Below are 21,213 nucleotides of genomic sequence, written 5' to 3' on the forward strand. Positions count from 1 at the left end.
CTCATGGTACACAGGGCAACAAGAATCCCTTTCTAATCAGACCAACTCATTGGCTATCACAGAAGCATTTATGGTTGTTACAACATTATTCACAATTAAAATATCTGGGTTTTGTTGGTTTGTGGGGTTTTTTTTTGCCCTTAAGCCATTCAAAGGAGCACAATACAATGAATGCAGTGAAAATGCTTGTGGAACCTGGAGAGAAAGTTTGACCATGTGTTCCCTCAGAAGATTTCATCCAGAGCTTTGGAGAACAGCTATAGTCTTTTTGCCATCTTCAAAATAAAAAAGAAAAAAAGAAAGAAAAAGAAAGGACACTTGACATTGTTTTTCTTCATGGACTGAGAATAGAAGCAGAATTTGAGTCCCAGTTCAGCCTAGCTCTTCATTTATTTGAACTGATAGGTTAAGTACTTGGAAACATCTTTCAAAATCCAGGCTATCTCAAACCCCAACACAGCTTTCAAGAAAAGCAAAAGCATTATGTAAGTGCAGGAAAGATTTTCATTTTGAGATATTAGCAAAAACAATTAACATCATGTACGAGGGTGATTAAATATACATCTTCCAAAATATGGAAAGGGCTTTGCAACCTGCAGAAATTCTACCTTACAATAGTTCCCAGCCCCTGAAATTCCCATCTGCAGGGCTTGCAGCTGCTAATTTGGAATAATTACTCTAATTATCTTCTTACATACAGTGATGATGCTGATATTTATAATGTCTAAAAAGGCCTTCCTTCTGTTCTAGATGTTAACATGAATCCTTGTATATGTAGTTTCTATCCACAGAGGAGTTATACTGCATATTACCATATGAATTTCCTTTTGCAAGAACAACTGGCTGACAAGGCCTGGCTGCTGATGGTTATGACTATTACAGAGAATGATGAGTCTCCTTCATAAGTGTCATTCACTGTTGCTGTAAGGAGCACCAGGTTCAGAAAATTTGACATCTTTCAATTGTCCATCTACTGATTCATTTTGACATCTTACATTAATCACCTAGGGTCGATTTTAATAAAGCACTTGATACCTAACACTTACTACATGTTATGAAGCTGAACTGAGAGTGAATTCCAGAACCTTAGGAAGGATCCTAAATTCCCCATAAAGGCATTTGGGAGAGTTAGTTCCTGCAAAGTAACATAAAGAAAGTCCATCTAGTTAGCAATCAGAATGTAGAGCACAAAGAAAAACCTCAAAGAGTTCTCCTTTCTTGGACTTACAGTATCTGATTACAGGCAGCAGAAAGGCCTTCTCTTATTTCCCTGTCAGATCCTAAAATCATCTTCTGCAGAAAAAAGGTGGGGTTTTTTTGGTTGTTTGTTGTTTTTTGGTTTTTTTTTTTTTTTTTTCCAAAGTAGCCTTATGTTTTCCTTCTATGATGAAACAGCTGTGGAAGTGGAAGACTTTCTTGGCCTCCTTCTAATCAATGATGTTTGGAGAGCTCTCCTCCTCTTTTTGTCACTCCCAGCATTTTCATGAAGCCCTCACAGATTGCCTGGGGAGGGCTGGTTAGGAGAGAGGGACTCCATTTACATAGAAGGGTGTGATGCAGGTTTGTGATCAGGGATTTACCCGAAAACAGGGAGCTTACTTATAGCCCCTAGGCCAAGCACTCATGTGAATTTTATGTAAAAGAGTGTTTGGATAAAACTTTTACAGCCTCTTAACAAAGCAAGAAGTACCTATGCTCCAAACTGATGTACATCCTGCTGCTGAGAATGCAATTCATGGAACTGAGAAGATGGTGTTTGACCTTCTATAGGCTACAGAAGAAACCGAGCTGTCATCTTCACAGTGGGTATTGCAGAAACTTTGTTAATATAAAAATAAATTTCCTTGCTTTAGATAAAATGTTGCTATCCTTGTTCCTTGTTAGAAGTTCATATCTTAAAATACCCCTTACTACGAATTTTTTAGCTAAATACCTAGATTGTCACATGACCAGTTAATGGCCGCAAAAGTTATGATTTCTGAATTTTATTTTAAATCTTATTTCTATCTCCCTTTTATAGAAGCAATACACATTTGTTTGAGTTCTTATTTTTCTCTTTTATTATTTTATATGCTTTATGCTGTGTTGTAATTTGATTAAAATGGACTGATGACCAGGTAAGCTGCTGAATCACCATCCCTGGATGTATTTTAAAGATGTGTAGATGTGGTGCTTAGGGACATGGTTTAGTGGTGCACTGGGCAGTGCTGACTTAACAGCTGGACTCAATAGCCTTAAAGATAATTTCCAATCTAAATGATTCTATGTTTCTATTCTTCCTGTTGAGCGTACTGATTGTGCTTAGACCAGATTTGACAGAAGAAGGATTTTGGACCCTTGACTGGACTTCAGCTGTGTGTCTGTCCCCTGATTCTCAGGAAGAAGAAACCAGCATGTCGTCAGGGAAAACAGGGATGGATTTGACAAAACTACAGAACAAACTAGAAATCATGGTATTACTGAGGTTGGAAGGGACTCTGGAGGTCTCTTCTGCCCGAAGTATGGCCAGGTACAGCAGCTTGCCCAGAACTGCTACAAAGATGGTGAAGGACCTTCAGGGAAAGCTGTATGAGGAGAGGCTGAGGTCTGCTCAGCCAGGAGGAGACTGAGGGGAGACCTCACTGCAGTTAGAACTGCCTGTGAGGGGAAGAGGAGGGGCAAACTCTGATCTCTGCTCTGTGGTGCCCAGTGACAGGACCCAAGGGAATGGCCTGAAGCTGTGTCAGGGGAGGTTTAAGTTGGATATCAGGGAAAGGTTCTTCACCCAGAGGGTGGTTGGGCACTGGAACAGGCTCCCCAGGGAAGTGGTCACAGCACCAAGCCTGACAGAGCTCAAGGAGCATTTGGACAGTGCCCTTGAGCACATGGTGTGACTCTTGGGAATGGTGCTGTGCAGGGCCAGGAGATGGACCCAATGATCCTTGTGGGTCCCTACCAGCTCAGGATATTCAGTGATGATTTGACTGTGTCCAACTGGGTTTAGAATATTTCCAAAGATGAAGACTCCACAACCTCTCTAGACAACCTGTTCCAATGTTTCACTACACTCAGGGGGAAAAAGCTTTTCCCTATACCTTACGAGAAATAGGCAATCTAGGCCCCCTAAAACTAATTCTAGGAGTGTGAACATCTAATCTTGTAGCTAAGAAATACTGATGACAAAACTGGAAGAAACAATGAAATGTTCATTCTTCTGGACTTTGATCACTGTTAATTTGATTTTTTAAATTTTATTTCAGTTTAGGGTTTAGCTAAAACAGTCAAAATGGCAACAGCCATTGACATTTCAAAACAGACCTGCTCCCATTGTTCCATCCATTTCTATGGCATTTGCTCACAGCTCCCAGAATTTTAAAGTTGTTCCACAGCTAAACTGCTGATCTGCTTAAAACTGCTGATTACTTTACTATCTAAAATGAAACTCTCCTGAATAAAGGGCTTCAGCTGAGGGAGATGACTATCACTTCTTCATAATTCTCATTCCCAAAGGTTAAAGTGAGGATTACCTACCTCATAGGAGTTCTGTGAAATTTAATTAGCATGCAGATATAAAATTAATGGAAATATTGATTTTTACCTAAATCTTATTTTAATAATACAAATTTCACATTTTACTAGAAGCAGAAGCTGAAGTCTGCACATGAAATTACACTATGCATGATGTGAAGAAGGATAAGATATGAAACACTCTGTTGGAGACAAATAATTTTTGTAATTTTATGCTTTCTCAGCCTGGTCAAGAAGATGACACAATCTGAAATGCAGGTAAGAGGTTTTCTCCTAAATCATGTCCTCAAGAGCCTCATAAAAAACAGCCTCTGTGCACAGCTGCAAGTAGATGAAAGTAAATGACAATCTTGCAGAGCAGACAGAGATGATTTTTTGCATTAGCAGAAAATTTCCTTGATGCTACAGTGGGAGATGGGAGCTGGACCTCCTGTGTTTTCAACAATTTCAGTCAAGAAGGAACACCAAGCAATTACAAGAATATTTTTCTGAGGTTAATGGCACTAAGACATTCCCCTGTTTACTGGCTGTGAACTCTAGACCCTGTTGCTCAGGATTTTTGCAGGAAGGAAGAGTGCAGTATCTGAAAAGAGAAGTTTGTTTCCTCAGTAGCTAATCTTGTGTCTACAACTCACCACAATTCTTGTGCACATTTTTGACGAGTTTCTTCTGTGTGGCTTTTTTTTTTTTAATGTGCTGATTCATTGTGCAAGGAACATGAATTATGCAATGAAGTCATTGAAAAGTCTCTACAAAACAAGCCAGGGACTCCTCCTCACCACTAACAATGTTATTCTTCATAATTAGCTTTAATTTTCACATGCCACCCTCTACTCCTTGAACTTCTTGACAGCTCAGAAGCACAGAGAGCTCTTGAAGCATTCCCAAAGGTGAGTTGACACTGTCCATCAAGGCAGGAGCTAATTTGAGAAAACAAGAGTAATCTTTCCAGCCATTCTCTCCAGGCTTTGCTCTCAACAGCCAGAGTGTTACAGAAAGAGGAAGGAAATAATATAGATCCCAAACAATTCATGCTTTACATTGGGTTGAAAGCAACTTGACTTCAGGAATTTGGGATTTGGTAATAATTTGGACACCGATGCAGACCACAAACATACTATTCCAGCTGGGAGATGTTCAAAGAGGAAAATCATTGTCAGCATTATTTATTGCCTAATTTTATTCTCTCATGGGGAGTTCCAAGCAAACTGCACTAAGCAATCTTTGAAGGAAAGATTTCTGTCCAATGTACTAAAATTGCTTTTGTGTTTTCTAAAGAACTGTGCTCTTTTCAGTTTAATAGTGTTTTATAACTCATATCTCACAAACGATTAAAAACAAAATTAAAAAAATAACAAAAAAAAAAAACCCCAAACCAAAACCAGCAATAACAACAAAAAAGAACCAGCACTATGTTTCCCAATTGGTTCTCCAGCAACTATGTGAATTATAATTCGAGGATGGCTAAATACTGTAATTGGTGTGAGGACTTTGTGGCTTTGTTTATACTGCATGGATGAAAGTGGGCCAAATTCCTGCCCCATTACCATCTGTGCTCATATTGATGGCACAGATCCTTGCAGTTCAGCCACCTGGAAATCCTCTGCTGTGTTGTTGGGTCTCTTTGGGACCCTCAGGACTCTGCTGTTTTGACATGGTGGAGCAGGGTGCAGTGAGACAGCAGTTATGGGCTTGTCCACACTGTGGGTGATTTTAGCCTGCTAAGCTCACTGAGATCTTGTGCCAGAGCTTTATTATAAGGTGAACTTGGTCTGAAGGGAGGGCTTGGCTTGTACTTACATGAGAACCTGTTTATAGTCTTTCAATCTAAGAGAAAAAACCAGCAGAGTTTCAACCAAGAAACCTGTGTTTCAATTGGCTGTGTATTTCCTTTGGTGTGTGATCAAGGACACTGCTCTGTGGGCAGCTCAAGCCACTTTAAAATTATATTACCATTAACTTCAGTGGGGCAGGTTTTCCTTAAGCAATATTCAGGTTTTTAAACAATGCTAGTAATGGTCAAATGACCTGGAGTGCTCCCTGAAAAATAACCCTACAACAGTAATAAGGATAAGTAAAGGTAAGTGTTCAGCTGAACTGGTGAGTTGCTCCAACTCACTGTGCTGCTGCACAGCCATAAGAACTTGGGAGAGAGAAGGATGCAAATGGTGTGGTGACTGCCTTGGGGCTGGGCAAACACAGGTCACTAAAGACCCACAGTCTTGCCTGGAGGTCTCTGCCCTGCAGCTCTTCACCCCCATGCTGTGGAGGAATCTTCACCTCTGAAAAGTGTGTCTACCAGGAACACACCCTGGCCTGTGCTAAGTACTGAACCAAGAGTGCTCAGGAGGGAGTTTAGGAAAAAATTGGCTAGCTTGGATGAAAAAAATGCCTGAGACCTGCTGAGCCACGTAAGAGTACTGAGGATCAGAATGCAGTGCCAAGGAAACCATCCTGACACCATGTAATTTGATAGAATAGATGTAGCACAAGGTAGCAATTATTGTACTAAGGGAAATTCACAGAAACATCAAAGATCACAACTTGGAACTTTGCATGCGGGCCACAAGCAGCTTTCCTGCCAAGGAAGGGAGTTTGCACCCAGAGTTTGTTTTCCTATGTCTTTGTCTTTTTGGGCCAGCTCATAGTTGCATTTTCCTGTAAATCTTTTTCTATAAATTGAATAAAATGCAAATTCTGCTAAAACCAAGCATCAAAAGGCCAAAGACCTAAACAGAATTGCAGCCTGTCTCTTACTACAGGTGAAAAGGAATACACCTGGAATACAGCTGCCAGCTGGGCTGCATGACTGACAGGCACCAGATGAGGCCCAGGGAACCACAACATCAGCAACAGAAGCTGACTAAAAGCTTTTCTGAGTTGGGCAAGATGCTGCAGAGTATTCAAGGTTACAGAAGTATAAAATAAGAGGAAAAAAATGCCCCTAAAAATAAGAAAAGGAGAGGTGCTCCCAACAAACTTACAATGCACAGCACCTCTTTGCAGAGCTATTATAAGGCTAAACCTAAGGATGAACCTAAAAGGCAGCATATGCAGGGCTGACTCAGAAAGTGGCCTGTGGTAAACATCTTATTTAATGAAGCAAGAAATTTTATAACTTTTTTTTTCAGTTTGTTACAGGTCTACTACTGAAAAACTAGTGCATGTCTTTAAAACATAAATATTTTAAAGGCTATTTAACAGCTGTATTTGCCTCTCATCATTTTTTTCTGATTTTAACTAAAAATTGACATAATGTTTTGAATGGTTAAGTCCAGATGACTGCAGTTATCTAGCTTCCAGAGCAAAATGAGTATTTTTCTCCTGCCTATCTACTGTGTAATGCTTAACTATCTACATACTTTTCAAAAAGTGTTTCCCTACCAAAGTACCAGGAAATTTGTCCATATGGACAATAAGCTATTTAAACACATTTGCAATTCTACTTTAAAAAAGAAACTTTAAGCACAGCATTGTAAGATGGCCAAACTCAGAAAAAAACAAACAAAAAAAAACCTCCAAAGCAACATTTGTGAATACTTCACCATTTTTACAGTCATGTCCTTGCAGGAAGAATGGCATGGACTGCTCTAGAGAGGAGCTGGGTCTGCCCTAGGCAGCCAGCCTGTGGCCTAGGAGAGGGTGCAGTCACTGCAGCCCCAAGTGCAGTCTGCTCTGACAGATGGCCTGAGTGTAGCTAACAGTGAGTTACTCCTGCATGAAAACTTCTTCAGAGCCAGTGACACCTTTGAGTAACAACTGCAAAGGTCAGCCTTCAGATTCAGTGAAGTGAACATTGAGAAACAATTTGGCAACACATTTCTAACATCATAAAGGAGGAAAACTCCTCCTGATTAAAGGGCAGTGGGATCACGGCCTCCCTTTTCTACTCATAGCTTTGACACTTCCACAGTAATAGGGACATGTTCTGGCAGCTTTAAGAAAATACTAACTCTGAAATCTTTCTACTCTTGTTTAGAAAAAAGTTTCAGTAATTAATTTTATCCAATAGGAGGATCCTAGTACATGGTCATGGAAGCAGTGTCCTGTATCACTGATTAACACAGTAATTCAAGATACCAGTGATTTAACACAGCTGTTAGGTCAGAGCTTTGCTTTACAATATCATTGATTGAATGTATTTCCCCCTTAGGGGTGTTTAAGTATTCTAGGATTTGTGATACACAAACCCATCAGCATTCTGTAAATATAGGGAAGTGTAGGATTTATTACTCCTTTTTATTTAATGCTCCACAAGATATTGCAGGCTGACATTAACCCTGTGAATGGACTGTAGGGCAAAAAACTGTCCCTTTATTTCCCTTATTGTTTGGGCACTACCTGTTTGTCTTGCACATCTCCACTGCTGACTGGGAGGACATCCTTGTCTCAGCCTGTAGAAAAGCAAATGTTACAGCATTTGTCCATGCTGATCTAGGATGCAGACTGCCCTGCTACCCTACTGTCTATACTAGCTTTTCCTGCTGTGAAAACAACCCAGTTAATTCTTCAGTAGTGGCTGGTCATAAATCATTGTGAAGGCAGCGTGGGTGATGGTGATTTGGATGTGAGTATCAAAACTCTGCTAGCTCTGGCTAGCTCCAGAGTGTGCACTCACTGCTAGAGGATTGGATGTAGTTTCTGTAGCTCATGCTTGGGTTTTATATCAAGCTGTTGCAAGAACATACAATCAAGTTTCACAAAGATGAAGTGCTGAGAAAAGTGCATTGAGTTCAAATGCCTCCTTCCAAACCAGAGGCAGAGTACAAAGCAGTCGTGTGCCTCACAAGGGCAGTGGTTTAATTTGTGGGAATCTGTACCGCCACCAGCAGAGTTCCTGAGAAAATGGAACTGAGGGCTTAAGGCCTATTTATCCATTAACTTGTCCTCAAAGGTTTTCTCCATGTAGCCTTAACTTAAACCAGCAAAGAGCCTTGTTGAAACTGCTGCTTTTTTCTTTTTCTTTTTACAAGAGGCCAACTGTGCTTTTCTTTCATTCTGTGGAGTACACAGCTGACATTATTATCCACATGCTTAGCAGTGCCTCTGCTGTAACCGATGACGCTCGCTCTTAACTGCACTAGGAAGACAGGAGTGGGTTGAAGCCATTTTTAGAACAAGATGCTATTTCCTTTTTTAGTGCTGACTCATTCACTGTACCTTGTGGTATGTTTACCCCAATTGCTTGCTGCTTTGGAGGCTGTTGAATGAGGAAGGAATATTAATCAATGACACATTGCACTGTGCTCCAGAACTACAGTCATGGTGAGTGTGATGCCCTCGCCTATCTTTTGGCTCTACAGTAGGAATTATTTTTCTTTAACTAGAATTCAAAGTGATTTCAGTTCTGGAAACCGTAAGTGACTCGTTTGTGCACATCCTTTCAGCACAGTTATCTAGTTCATATCCTTTTTTTTTCTGTTAAAAATCTTTGCTCCTTGCTAGTACTCACATCAGAGTGGAATTAATCAAAGTCATTCCACTGTACACATGTGAACCCTAATTAGCCAAAACAGCTGATGAAGACAGAGGAGATCTCACAGCTCATTTATCTTCTTCTTAACATATTTTATATTAAAATTAAAATGACTTGGAAAACAGTAGCAGCTACTATGGCTAAAACTATAAAAAAGTGTGCATTATTGCACGTGTGTTTTACTTGGGCTGTTTTGCTGCTGAGTGAGGTTGCAAAGTGTTTGTTGCCCAGAAATGCATTGAAATGCTCAATTTGTCTGCATTCAAAATAGAAATTGAAGGCCCATACACAGTAACTGCAGCAAATCATTTACAAGATATGGTGTGCTAAATGCTGTTAGTGTACAATTACAAATGGTAGTCCTCTGCTCTTGAGGTGATAATTGGTCAACTGATTGACATTACAGCCCTCCCATATGAGTTTCTCATTCTTCCCCTCTCCCTTGTTCCTGTGTGTTCCCATCACCTCCACTGTAGAAGGAGTGAAGCAAATCTGATCTGGGTTTTAAATGATAAAAATAATCACTGTTTTATACAGCTTCATTTCAAATAATTTAATTCTCTCAAACCATCCACTTTAGGACTAGATGACCACCCATGCTTGAAAAAGGCATGCTGACTGAATCACTTCTGACTTACAGCACCACACTCCCAGTCCAAGGAGATGCCTTAGCTGCAAGGACTCTCTGTGGAGAAGGAAATGCAAAACCCTAAAAGAGGAGCCAGAGATTAAGCTTGGAGATTTATCAGGTTAAAGAAATACTTGCTTTCAACTCTAGGACATGACTGAAGCATATAAAGAGGAGACAACTTCAAAATCCCTTGTCTTATCTCCTTTTCCCAGGCATTTGTTAATTTGCTAGTGGCTTCCTTCTTAGAAAGAAAATTCCTATACTCACTCTTCAGAGTAGTTTAGTCTTTTCCTTCAGTTTAAAGGAAAAGAAGCTTAGTAATTATGACAGAAGACAAAGTGGAAGCTCAGAAACATAAGACAGTAAACAAAGTCTACAGCACAGGTCTAAGACTGCCATGACTTTTCAGTTTGAGATTCTGCATATCAAAAGTCTCAGTGGAAAACAGAAGTAGAAATATTTCATGCAGATACTGAAAAATAATAGGAAGAAAACCAATAGATAGAAAAGTGAGGTGGCTACTGAGAAACCTCATATAACTAGGTAGTAGAACAAAAGTAAAGAAAAGGTAGTAGAAAAAAATTTAAAAAAAGATAATAATATATAAATATAGACATTAACTTTTTGTTATTCAGAGGTATGCTTACATATTTGTTTATTCATTGAAGGACTGTGTTTTCACAGCTTTATTTTAAAAAGAGTTAAAAATATATAGCTAACATCAGTCAGGACATGTATTTAATACCACTTTAAAAAAAGAGACCCTGTGAAAGGCCTTGGGGTTTTATGCTAATCTCTTCACTTTTGCACCTCAGGGAAATCTGCTGCTGCACATCAGCTTCATAATCCCTTGAATTCTCATTGCCATCTACTTTTGAGCAAGGCAGTAAAATCTCCTGGGTAGGGATTCTGACACGTTTCTCTACTTTTCTCAGTTTCTGAACCTATTGATTATTTTTATCCAATCATTATTCAGTGATGTTGCTTACACTGCCATAAGAAAAGTTAAATATCCCTCCTCAGTTTTGCAGATAAAGCAATTGAAGTGTTCAGAGATTAAAAAATTACATTTCCTGGGTTAGAGAGAAAGTTCCTGGCAGAGATAATAATGGGACATATTTCTGATCTTAATGATTACATTGTGACAGCCCAACATCCCTCAAAGCAGAAGTTTCAAAACCAAGCAATTAGTTATTTCATTGGCAGAATAGAATCCCCTCAATTTGTTTGCTGACCTTGGGCAGTGAATAAGCCAGCCACTCAGTCTGAGGGATAGCTATGCTCCAAATGGCATATTCTGATATGATGAAACCTATGTTTTATTTTAATATTTTATAATGAGAATATTTCTGTTATAGAATTCCTTGTATTAGTGCTTTGGACACAAGTATAGATTCCTTGTGGTAGTAACTGAGCACTTGAATTGCAACACATTTCCATTATAGGATCTCTGTGAATAGGGAATGGATACTGTCCCATTTTTAAAGGGTCTTAAAAACAAAGATCACAAAGTCTCTGTGCAGCAAAAATTTGAATTCACATCTCATCTCCTAGATTTTAAGCTGGATAAGCCTTCCTAATTACTGAAAGAAAATTCCTTCCTTTAGTAATCCTAATTCACAAAAAGCATAAAAAATGGCTGTAAAGAAGTGTGCTTTTCCAACCCCTATGCCTGTCACTGGGCTTGATCTAAAGCTTAGTGATAACCAAGTTGCTTTGTGAGCTCAGTCTTTCACATTCACTTGAGGATGCTGATAAAAGTTGGGAGTAAGGAGAAGGCATATGAAAATTAAAAATTGATAGCTTCTGCAAAGGCAAATGAGATGTAGGAGTGGAGAGATGGGGAAGAAGAAACGATGAAACATGATTCAGAAGGAAAGCACTATACCCAAAAGAGTAATAGAGGAACCTGAGATTTCAGGGTAGCAGTATGGAATGGGAAGGAAAAATCTAATCTTATCTAAACTTCTCTGTAGTGTCACAGCTGTACACATGGTTTCAGAACACAGACAGAATGGAAGTCTCTGCACATGACGCACTTCCAGCTCTGGCTCGTTGAGTTAGATCAAAAACTTCTAGGGAAGTGCAGTCTATTTTACATACATGAGAATGTACTTGGATATGATAAAATACCACAGCTGTCAGTCTAGATTGGAATCAATTTGCATGGTAATGCTCTGAGGGCTGCAATTTATTTTCTTTTCTCTGCAATCAGAAACTTTCCCTGTTTCAGTAGGGAGGATTGATCCTGGATGTCTGCGTATGCATTTGAAAAGATCTGGCTCTTCCAGTTTGACTCATCACTATTGGATACCTATAGCTCTAAGAGGAGAGAGTTCTGCACAGAAGTACAGTCATTTCTGCAGGGCCCAGAGAAACTGAAAATCTCATAATACATAGATCTGGACTAGAGATTTCCCCATGTTAATATGAGAATTGGTGAAGTTCTGGAGAAAGAGGAGTTCCTTAAGAAGAAATAGAAGAGAACGTACTCAGAACAATGTGGGCTGTGCAGGTTATACTTAGTATAAATTATTAAAGGAATATTTGTATACTACATTTTTTTCTGGTGATAAAGCCATCTGAAGAAGTTATCCTCTGAGGTACTCTCTCCTTTCTGCTCTGCACTCACTACAGTTCTCTGTATAATCTGATGTGCTTATGTCACTTGTGATGGGACTGTGCTGGATGTAGGTCAGGTAAATTATTCAAATGTCTAAAAATAGTATTTTGGAAAGTATTTTTTAAACCCATGTCACTCTATGATCCAGATCATTTTGCAGCATGGTAAATAGTTACATTAGCGTGACTTTGGAGTGGCAAAGGGCATCAAGCAGGAGGTATTAAAATTTAAATGTAGGAGAAAGTGGGAGCTTCTTTGTTGCTGCAAGAGAGCACATGTGCAGAACACCATCAAAACCATTCTGAGGCCCAGGCCTGAAATACCTCTCTCCCTGAGGTACCCATGTATCTTTTAACACAGATGTTGTTATAGTATGGTTTCAAAAGAGACTCAGTTTTATATGATCCTGGGTGATCCAATCATTAGAAGAAATATGTGAGTCATTACCACCACAACAAAGCAATTTGGTACACCAGTAAATCCATTCATCTGTTACTTACAAAAACATGGAGAAAAGGAATAAAAGAACACAAAAATTGGATTCCCCACAGCCTGTTTTTAAAATCACCCATTCATGAATGTATTTGAAACACTCTTTCTAGCTCCCAGACTGCTGAGAGTACTGCTCCCTTTTTAGTGTGATATATATATATATATTTCATCAAGGTGTTCAGTATGAATTCCAAAGATGAAAACACATCTACTGACCTGAAACAAATTTCTATCACTCCTGTTTTATAGTTTTTAATCTGTGGTCTTAAACAAAGACAAAAGCCAGAGATTTGTCACTTCAATGGAATATCTGATATCTGCATTAGGAGAGCCGTACAGAAATTCTTTGAGAGGTACCTTTGTATATTTTTTATGATGACTATGGCATACACTGTGATGCTCTTTTCATTAAAATCTCAAGAAAATCTTCCTCTTACCTGAAGGTAATGGCACGGCCTCAAAGAAGGTTTGATTTCCTGATGAACCAGAGGCTTATCTAAGTTCAGTGATGATTTGCGATAAGCTTCTTTAGCCTGACTTACTGTAAGCGTGGACCAAGAACTCCTTTTCATGTATTTACTGTCAGGGGTCATTGGTAGCCCTTCACAAGCCGAACACTTCACATCATTGTTACTTTTGGAAGTCTTCAATGAGAGATCCCCAAAATGCCCCTGGAGTGCCTCAGGATAGCAATGGGATATATGATCTGCATGGTGCCTATTTACCACACTAGGGGTTCGGTAAGTGCTATCGCTGTCCAAATTATCATCAGAGCTCCACCAGCTACTCATTCCAGATTTATGCTTGCCTTCTGGTTTTCGCTCCTTACTTTTACTCCTTTTGCTATGCTTGGAATGGTGCCCATGATGATGATCATCCCCTCGACTGTCTCCCTTTGTTCCATTAACATTTCCCTTGGATGATCCTTCCAGAGAATGAGATTTAGTAAAAAGTTTCTGGACGGAATGAACGAGATGGCGAATCCTGCCCGGGCTCTCGCTGCGCTGCTCCGCAGCTGTTGAGGTCCTCTGGTACTGTAAAGTATGAAACCCATCCCGGTGAAGAGGAAGCTGTTTCTCAAACTGGTCCAAAAGATTTGCAGGAATACGGTTAATCTTAGGGTTACCGTGAGACATGGCGCAGTCGTCTCTGGAGTCGTAATGTGAGCTGTAGTGCATTCTGGGGAAAGTGCTACTGGACATGTGATCGCCCATTACCATGGGCATCATCATGCACTCAGAATGAATGGAGCTGCGGGGGGAGCAACGGTGGTGGTCCAGCGGGCAGCTCTCCGTGGGGCTGAGGAGATACGACGGCCTTGGCTCCTGCCCATGGTGGATAAGGTCGTGGGTATGTTCACAATCTTCAGGGGATGCTAAGCCACAAGTATGAGCTGAACATAACTGTGGTTGATTGCGACTACCAGATAATCCTTTCATATTCCTCGGAGCAGGAGAGTATCTTTCTTCATTGAAGTGCTGAGAAGGCGACCATGAGTACTGCTGGTCTGTCATGAGAACACATAAAACCTGTGTTATGTGTCTGATTAAAAGATCAACTTGAAAATTCCAAGTATATTGAAAAACTAAGCATTTTTTCTCTGTGACCTTGGTGGAAAGTCTCACCATTCATGAAATTGATTCCACCATTTAAAAACTGATTAAAATTGTTCACTATGAGTAAATTATGGGGAGAATACAGCCTCCTTTCTCTTTGCAAAATCGTATGCTACCAATTCTAGATGTTATGAAGCTATTAATTGTGTAAATGTACTCAAATTTAATGGATACATTCAAGTATTCAGTTTATTGTTTAATATTTATAGCTCATATGTCAAGCTTTGTGACTAATCATTTAAGTTACATGGGTCTAGTTTCTATTTTGGTGCTTTCACAGTTGGATATATTAAATGTATCCTTTTTACATGGAGTCATTTTTGTACCATAAATTGAACTTCACTTTTTTCAATGAATCTCAGCTTCATGATCCTAAGTTCACTCTTCATAAGTATAAATAATAAACAGCAAGGAGAAAAAAATATGGATGTGCTGAAACGAAGCTAAATTTTTATATTGCTAAACAGTTTATCAATAAAAACTTTTTATGACCACACTACAAAATATTTACTTAATCACTCTAAGTTATTCCTAAAAAAACCCCAAATATATCTAGGTACAAGCTATGGGGTTTTATATACTTGATTACTTGTTCCTATGAATCATGTGCTCCAAGTTGTCATGATTGCTAAATAAGAGTAGCTTGTAAGCAAAGATTTTCATACTTAAGCCTTTGATTTTTTTCTCTCATGCAATTTCTTGCAGCTGTCAAATGTTACAAACAGAAAAATAAAAACAACCCCAGAAATACTTCAATTTGACTTTCCCATTCACTTTCCCTCTTCAATTTCAGATTATTTAAGAAACATTTCAATAGCAGACAAAGAGATAAGATGCAAGATAATCCTTTAGAGGATAAGACAGATGTGTAAGTGTTTATACAACCCAGTTAGCACAGCCTTTCTGCAAATTTGCTCTAAGAATCTAAATAATCTTGCACAGGTGGTTGATACAAGGAAGTTGCAGGTCTCAACCAGAATGGAAGCTAGAGAATATTTATTAACTGGACACTTGAAACCAGGCTGTAGAGATAAAACAGTAATTTACAGCACTTGGAAGGGTTTCTAACCATATGACAAAGCTCTCCTAAATCATATATCCACAGCTGGTGAGAACTCAATGCCTGGATATGGTCATGAAACAGATCAATACTCATATCTCTCTCCTAGTTTATTCAACGAATATGTCTTATATCATGATACCTTAACCTAAATGCTGTGTATTTCCTACTGTGGGAGATGTTTTTGATAATTTTATTGCACCCTAATTTCAACAGAGTTGCACACAACGTTTTAAAATGAATGCAGCATTAAACTAATAAACAGTGAAGTATTCTTCAGCCTAGGCATAACGATGTCACACTGAAGTCAAAGATGGATTAATGGTACAAATGCCACCTCCATACTTTATCATGGCATCAAACTGATGGGTCTGTGCATGTGTCCTTTTCTGCTTCTATTTTGTTTTCCTGTCTGTTTCTTTTACTTAATTCTTGGCTATTATTACATTAAAATAAAATCTTATTACTGCTGATTGCCCAGTCTGTTGTCCTATTTAGGTTATAATACCTTGCAGAAATGTAGTTACAGGAAGGAAATATAACTATTTCTCTGAAATGACGTAATTGTGATTATAAACAGACATGGCAGTAAATTATAACAGTGCTTTGGAATTCAGCCACATAAAGTAGTCCTGTAATTAGTGGTACTTACCCAGGATATTACCAAACATTATCAGGGGAATAATAATGGACCATGTGCTGAATTTATTTAGTCTGTACTTTCCATAAAGGGTTCCCAAAGCACCTGACAGAGATTACTACTGTAGTTCTTACAAACCCACAAGACTGATAGACTGAAGAAGTTTTTTTTACCATGAAGGTGGTAAAACACTGGAAGAGGTTGATCTCATCGAAGATGTCCCTGCCTATTACAGGGAGGCTGGATTAGATGACCTTTAAAGGTTCCTTCCAATCCAAGGAAGGTACTGTTCTTCTTTTACAGAAATAGGGAGTTGCAATATAGGAAATATTTTCCAAAGGGCTTATGGATTTTCTCATATTAATATTCAGAGACGTGTGAGCCAGAGAGAGGTGGAAGGAAGCTCTTCTGTCACTCTAACAACATGAGAGTCAAGCCCAAGCCTTTTCATCACAATCTTGCACATCTATGAATGAATATCACTTGTACTATGCCTCACCAGTGTATTTAGACAAAAAAAAAAAAAAAAAAAAAATTGGGCACAGCAGAAACCCAGAGTGAAAGAAAGAGAATAAGAAACTAATTTTAAAGGAGTTCTTGAGCACAGAATTGCTAGTCCCTGGTGATTTGTTTAGGCCTCATGCAACATCAAACATAACCCAGAAGGCTTCAAATATTTTTGTCCTGTTACATCCCTAGGAATATGAGACGTGATGATTTGACTGCACTGCAATGGATAATCTAACAACAGCTTTTCTGTCCCTCATGACTCCCTGTGATTCCAGCTCATTTTGCAACTATAGAAAAATACCATTTTCTGTATGTTGCTTTCACATAGCATGCTTTCATATAGAATTTTATGGGCTACATGGAACATCTGAATTATTTTTGTTTGAAACACAGTAGCTAGAAACTGCTATAGGCATTTATTAAGTGTAATCAAAATGATTAAAACATGAATTAAGAAGTAGATGTTTTCCAGAAGTAATTGCCCCCTCTTAACTCTGTCACAGAGAGTAACTAAACTAGATAAACTCCCAAATTACTTATATGTGCATCATTTAAATTTATCACTCTAATTAGGTTTGTCAATCTAGGATATCAAACTTGTTCTTTATGCAGACACAACTAGTTTTTCATACAAATATTTTGAAAACTCTTCAGAATTTTGAAATACAATATATAAATTTATCAAGTAATTTGTGCTTTGTATTATTCAGTCAACTTTCTTCAGGAGACTGAAGTGCTTGAAAAAACAGTTGAGCTGTGGCTGAATGAATTACTGTGTGGTACCAGAGCAGTGTAATTGCCCATGTGCTAACTTTTAGCCTGCCAAGAAAAATGTTCTAGCTTAAAATTCAATTAAGTTAACATGCTTTTCTAGAATTTGTAAGAGGCTAAAAGTATGTCTATGGTCAATGACCACAGCACAAATGATTCATAAAAATTCATAAAGCTACAGCAATTATTTTCTCAATCCTTTCAAAAGAAATTTAATATTTTGTTATAATTAAATTGTTTCATATTTGAAAGATCAGATAATGACAAATTGGACTGAAGTTTTAGTCTATAATTTGAAGTTTGTTTTTTTTTACAGCAGCTCTTATGCTTACTCTGGGCAATCACTCTAAAAACATAAAATGCCACCATCAGAACTAAAGAGCTAAAGGGAGACAGAAGAAGAAATAAACATAACCCAAAGCAGACAAAGAGATAAAGGAATAGCAGCAGAGAAAAATATATTATATGAGACCATAGGAATGGCCTTTTTTGGATTTCATCAGAGCAAAATGGAATCTTCCAACTAACTTCAATGGATAGTCAGATAGCATTTAAAGACTGGGGTTGGGGGTGGACCTAGAACAAGACAAGGGCTGCTATGTTAAAGAATCCAGTAATTCCAAAACACTGAAAATCCCTTAAAGCTCTTCTTTTTCAGAGACTACTGTACAGATATGTCAACCTTTAACCTCAGCAGATGGAAGGATTTCTGTATCCCTTCCTATCTCTTTCAAGCCTTTCCCTGTTGTGCCATGCTGTATCCTGCTTTTCTTTTCCTCCTCTTTTCAGTTCTGGACTTTCTGAGAGTTGTTCTCTTGCTCCAAGCAGACATTGGTTTGCCTGTGTTTGGGATCTGGCCACTATTTTTAGATCATCCAAGATTTTTCCTTGCACTAGTCAGTATCAAGGAAAGAAAGATAGATTCAAGGACCAAGAATAATATTTGAAATGATGAATTAGAATTGCTATTAACATTCTAGGTTAGAAGGCTAAAACCCTCTAAGTAGAAAACATAAGAGCTGTGCATTTCTAGAGTTCCTGGAACACTGCTCTTGGCTAAAGAGCATCAATAGAAAAACACAGAAACTTCTCTGACAATCAAAAGAAGTGCTTGTCCCCACAAATCTTTTTGTGTGTTGCATATTAGAAGCAAGATTTCAGGGTGTGATAGTACTCTCTGGAGCTACTAAATGATGCCTGATTTTTTTCTTACTTATCTTTCTATTGAGAAATTAATTTTAATAGATTTAACTGTATAAGCAGTAAACTGCTTTCCCATCTGAAACATCTGTGCTGTTTTCATTGGAGAAGGAACTGTTCTTCTGCTTAGTGCAACCAGGAAAATGCACTGCTGAAAAGAGATACCTAATCCAGCTTTCAAAAAGAGATAGTAGACAAAAACAGATTGCTGCATCTTGCTGTTTCACACAGTTGAATCAGTGTTGAAATGCATTATGAAAAATATATCCTCACAACATAACCTATAACTAATAAAAAATGAAATATTGGGAAAATGGGTATATTAACTAACTAAGTAGACATTAAACATGAAAATGCATAATTAAATGTTTTAGCTGGAAAAATGTCTGTCCAAGGTCTGAATTAAGTAGTATTATATGAGTACTGTTTCCTCATTAACTTGTTGCCATATTTTTCTCTGTTCTATACTAGCCTTGAAAATGAATATTTACAGGGATGGAGAAGAGTGACTAATCGGCCAAATGCAAGGAAGTCCTGGAAATGCAAATGCCTTAAGCTTCTGCTATGCTCTCATGAGATTTCCAATCTATTTATGTAGCACAACATCTGGTATAAAATTTACATAAAATTGCAAAGACTGAGTGACCATCTTCCAGATTTAGAAGATGATTTGTATTTTTGGTGATGTGTGTGCTCTTCATATAGTGTGTTGACCTTTTGGTGAGTTCCTACATAACTACTCAGACTGCTTACTTGAAATATTGAACATTGAGTGGCATCCCCTCAGAGATAAGGTTTATTGGTTCTTGTAGCACTGCTGCCACAAGGTACTTCATGCCCCCAGTCTGCACAACCAAAGGAAAGAAGTAGGTGGTTCTGAGGACCTAAAGCCGAGCACCAAAATGCCCAAAGCTGTCAAACAGCACATGTACTGCATGTGGATGCTTGGTTTGTTCTGACACATAAACCTGAAAAACAAATGCTTCTCTATTCAGAATCCTGGGCACTGTGTGGCAGGCATGTATGGCTGCTGCCACTAGCAGTGTAAACAGAGCTGGAGGGTGTGTCCAGCCCATACAGTTCAACCCTTGCCATCACAGTTTCATACTAGGGAAATAGGAACTGATATGTAGGTATGATTTCAGGAACAACAGCAGCCAAAGATCCTTACAAAACCGCAGTCTGGATGTGGTTTTATTTTTTGAGTGAGAAACTGGCATGATTCTTCTGAAGCCTGAGCTGTGTGTCCAAAAATGACAGATGAATACTACCCTTCATGTACATATTTTTCTCTGCTGACTATGGCAAAGACTGTGGCTGACAAGCTTCAGTGCAGAAACCTACATCAAAAATGCATAAGTTTAGGTGATCTGAAGCACATGGATACTTCTAAACCATGGCAAATGTTTTAACAGCCCAAGCTAGTTCAGTGGAACCATGTGACAAGTAATGACCAAGGGTAAGATGGTTTTTATAACTCCAATGTTAGATAAAAATGGACATTCAAGTTGTATTTAAGACAGCATTGGAGTCCAGAACATACAAAATTGGAGCAACATCAGAAAACCCAAAGGGGGAAGTAAGGACCATGTGGAATGCTGCAATTTATTCACTAGTCAGTTTTGAGCACTGTTACACAGGTGTCTGCATGTGGAACAAATATTTGATAGCACCAAATCCTATTGTTCAGCCCAACAGTTTTCCATGTCAATCCATCTTTCAAATAAAGATTAGTAAACTGACAGTCCAACATCTCAAGGCATTTATTTCTGAGATAAATAAGCATTATAAGAGAAAAGGGTATATAATAAAAGGAGCGCAAAATAATAGTGGATGAGCAAGAATGGAACCTTGGAGGTGGTGAACAGGCTGGTGGGGGACTCAAAGCACAATATACTGGGAAGAAGGAAAGTACAGAATTGTGATAACTGGGGAAAGCTCTGACCAGGGACAAGCTAAAGCCAGGTTACAACACTGACTGCCTGGCGTGGAGAACAGGGCATGCTATATGTGAAAATGAAGAAATGTGGAAACAGTATCTGAGGAATGAAGACATCTCACATCTTCTGGGTAGAAAAATCAGCCCTTGGACTGTATGGAGAGGATGAAAGTCACAGTGTTGTGCCCATGCCATGAAAAAGGACAGAACAGAAATCCATGAGAGGTAATATGGGATTTTTATAATTCTCCAGGATTTGGAGTGGAGCAATGCAAGAAGTCCTCAGGATGGTGCAAAATTAATTCCCATTGGTTTGAAGGGTGTGATATCTTGGTACCAAGGAGTATGCAGCACACAGGCCTTCACAGTGCTTTTCAAGTTTGAAGTATGTTGCCTTTATTCACCTTTCAACAGTGCTGTGACACAGGGAAGTCCACAAAATGATTTATGACTAATATTTTTTCACAGAATCTGTATGATCAGCGAAGTTCTGGAAAAAATATAATGTAGCAGAACTAGACTGACCTAAAATAACTGACACGTCAGCTTATTTTCTGTAAAAATCCAGCTCTACAGAGTCAACCAGGGCTTCACTATGTGAATATCACTGAACAATTGGTTTTAATGCTTCCAAATACAGAGCAGAAATGCTACCCCAACACCATTAAACTTCCTTTGTTCCTTATTGTGCTTGTCTTTATGGATTTCCTATCCTAAAGGATAAAATTTTGCTGCTTGCAGTTATTAA

General features: G+C 38.6%; 1 protein-coding gene across 27 annotated transcripts in view; it reads right to left on the reverse strand.

Moving 5' to 3' along the window:
- The window catches only part of DLGAP2 (DLG associated protein 2), a 458,493-nt gene that overhangs the window by 72,624 nt on the left and 364,656 nt on the right, over positions 1 to 21,213 (reverse strand). For all 27 annotated transcript variants that reach the window (XM_077174995.1, XM_077174994.1, XM_077174996.1 and 24 more), the window contains one exon: positions 13,167 to 14,236. In XM_077174995.1, coding sequence (XP_077031110.1) covers positions 13,167 to 14,236 — 1,070 coding nt within the window. The remainder of the gene's footprint in view (positions 1 to 13,166; positions 14,237 to 21,213) is intronic.

This window comes from Agelaius phoeniceus, chromosome 3 (assembly GCF_051311805.1).
Source record: "Agelaius phoeniceus isolate bAgePho1 chromosome 3, bAgePho1.hap1, whole genome shotgun sequence".
Classification (NCBI taxonomy): Eukaryota; Metazoa; Chordata; class Aves; order Passeriformes; family Icteridae; genus Agelaius; species Agelaius phoeniceus.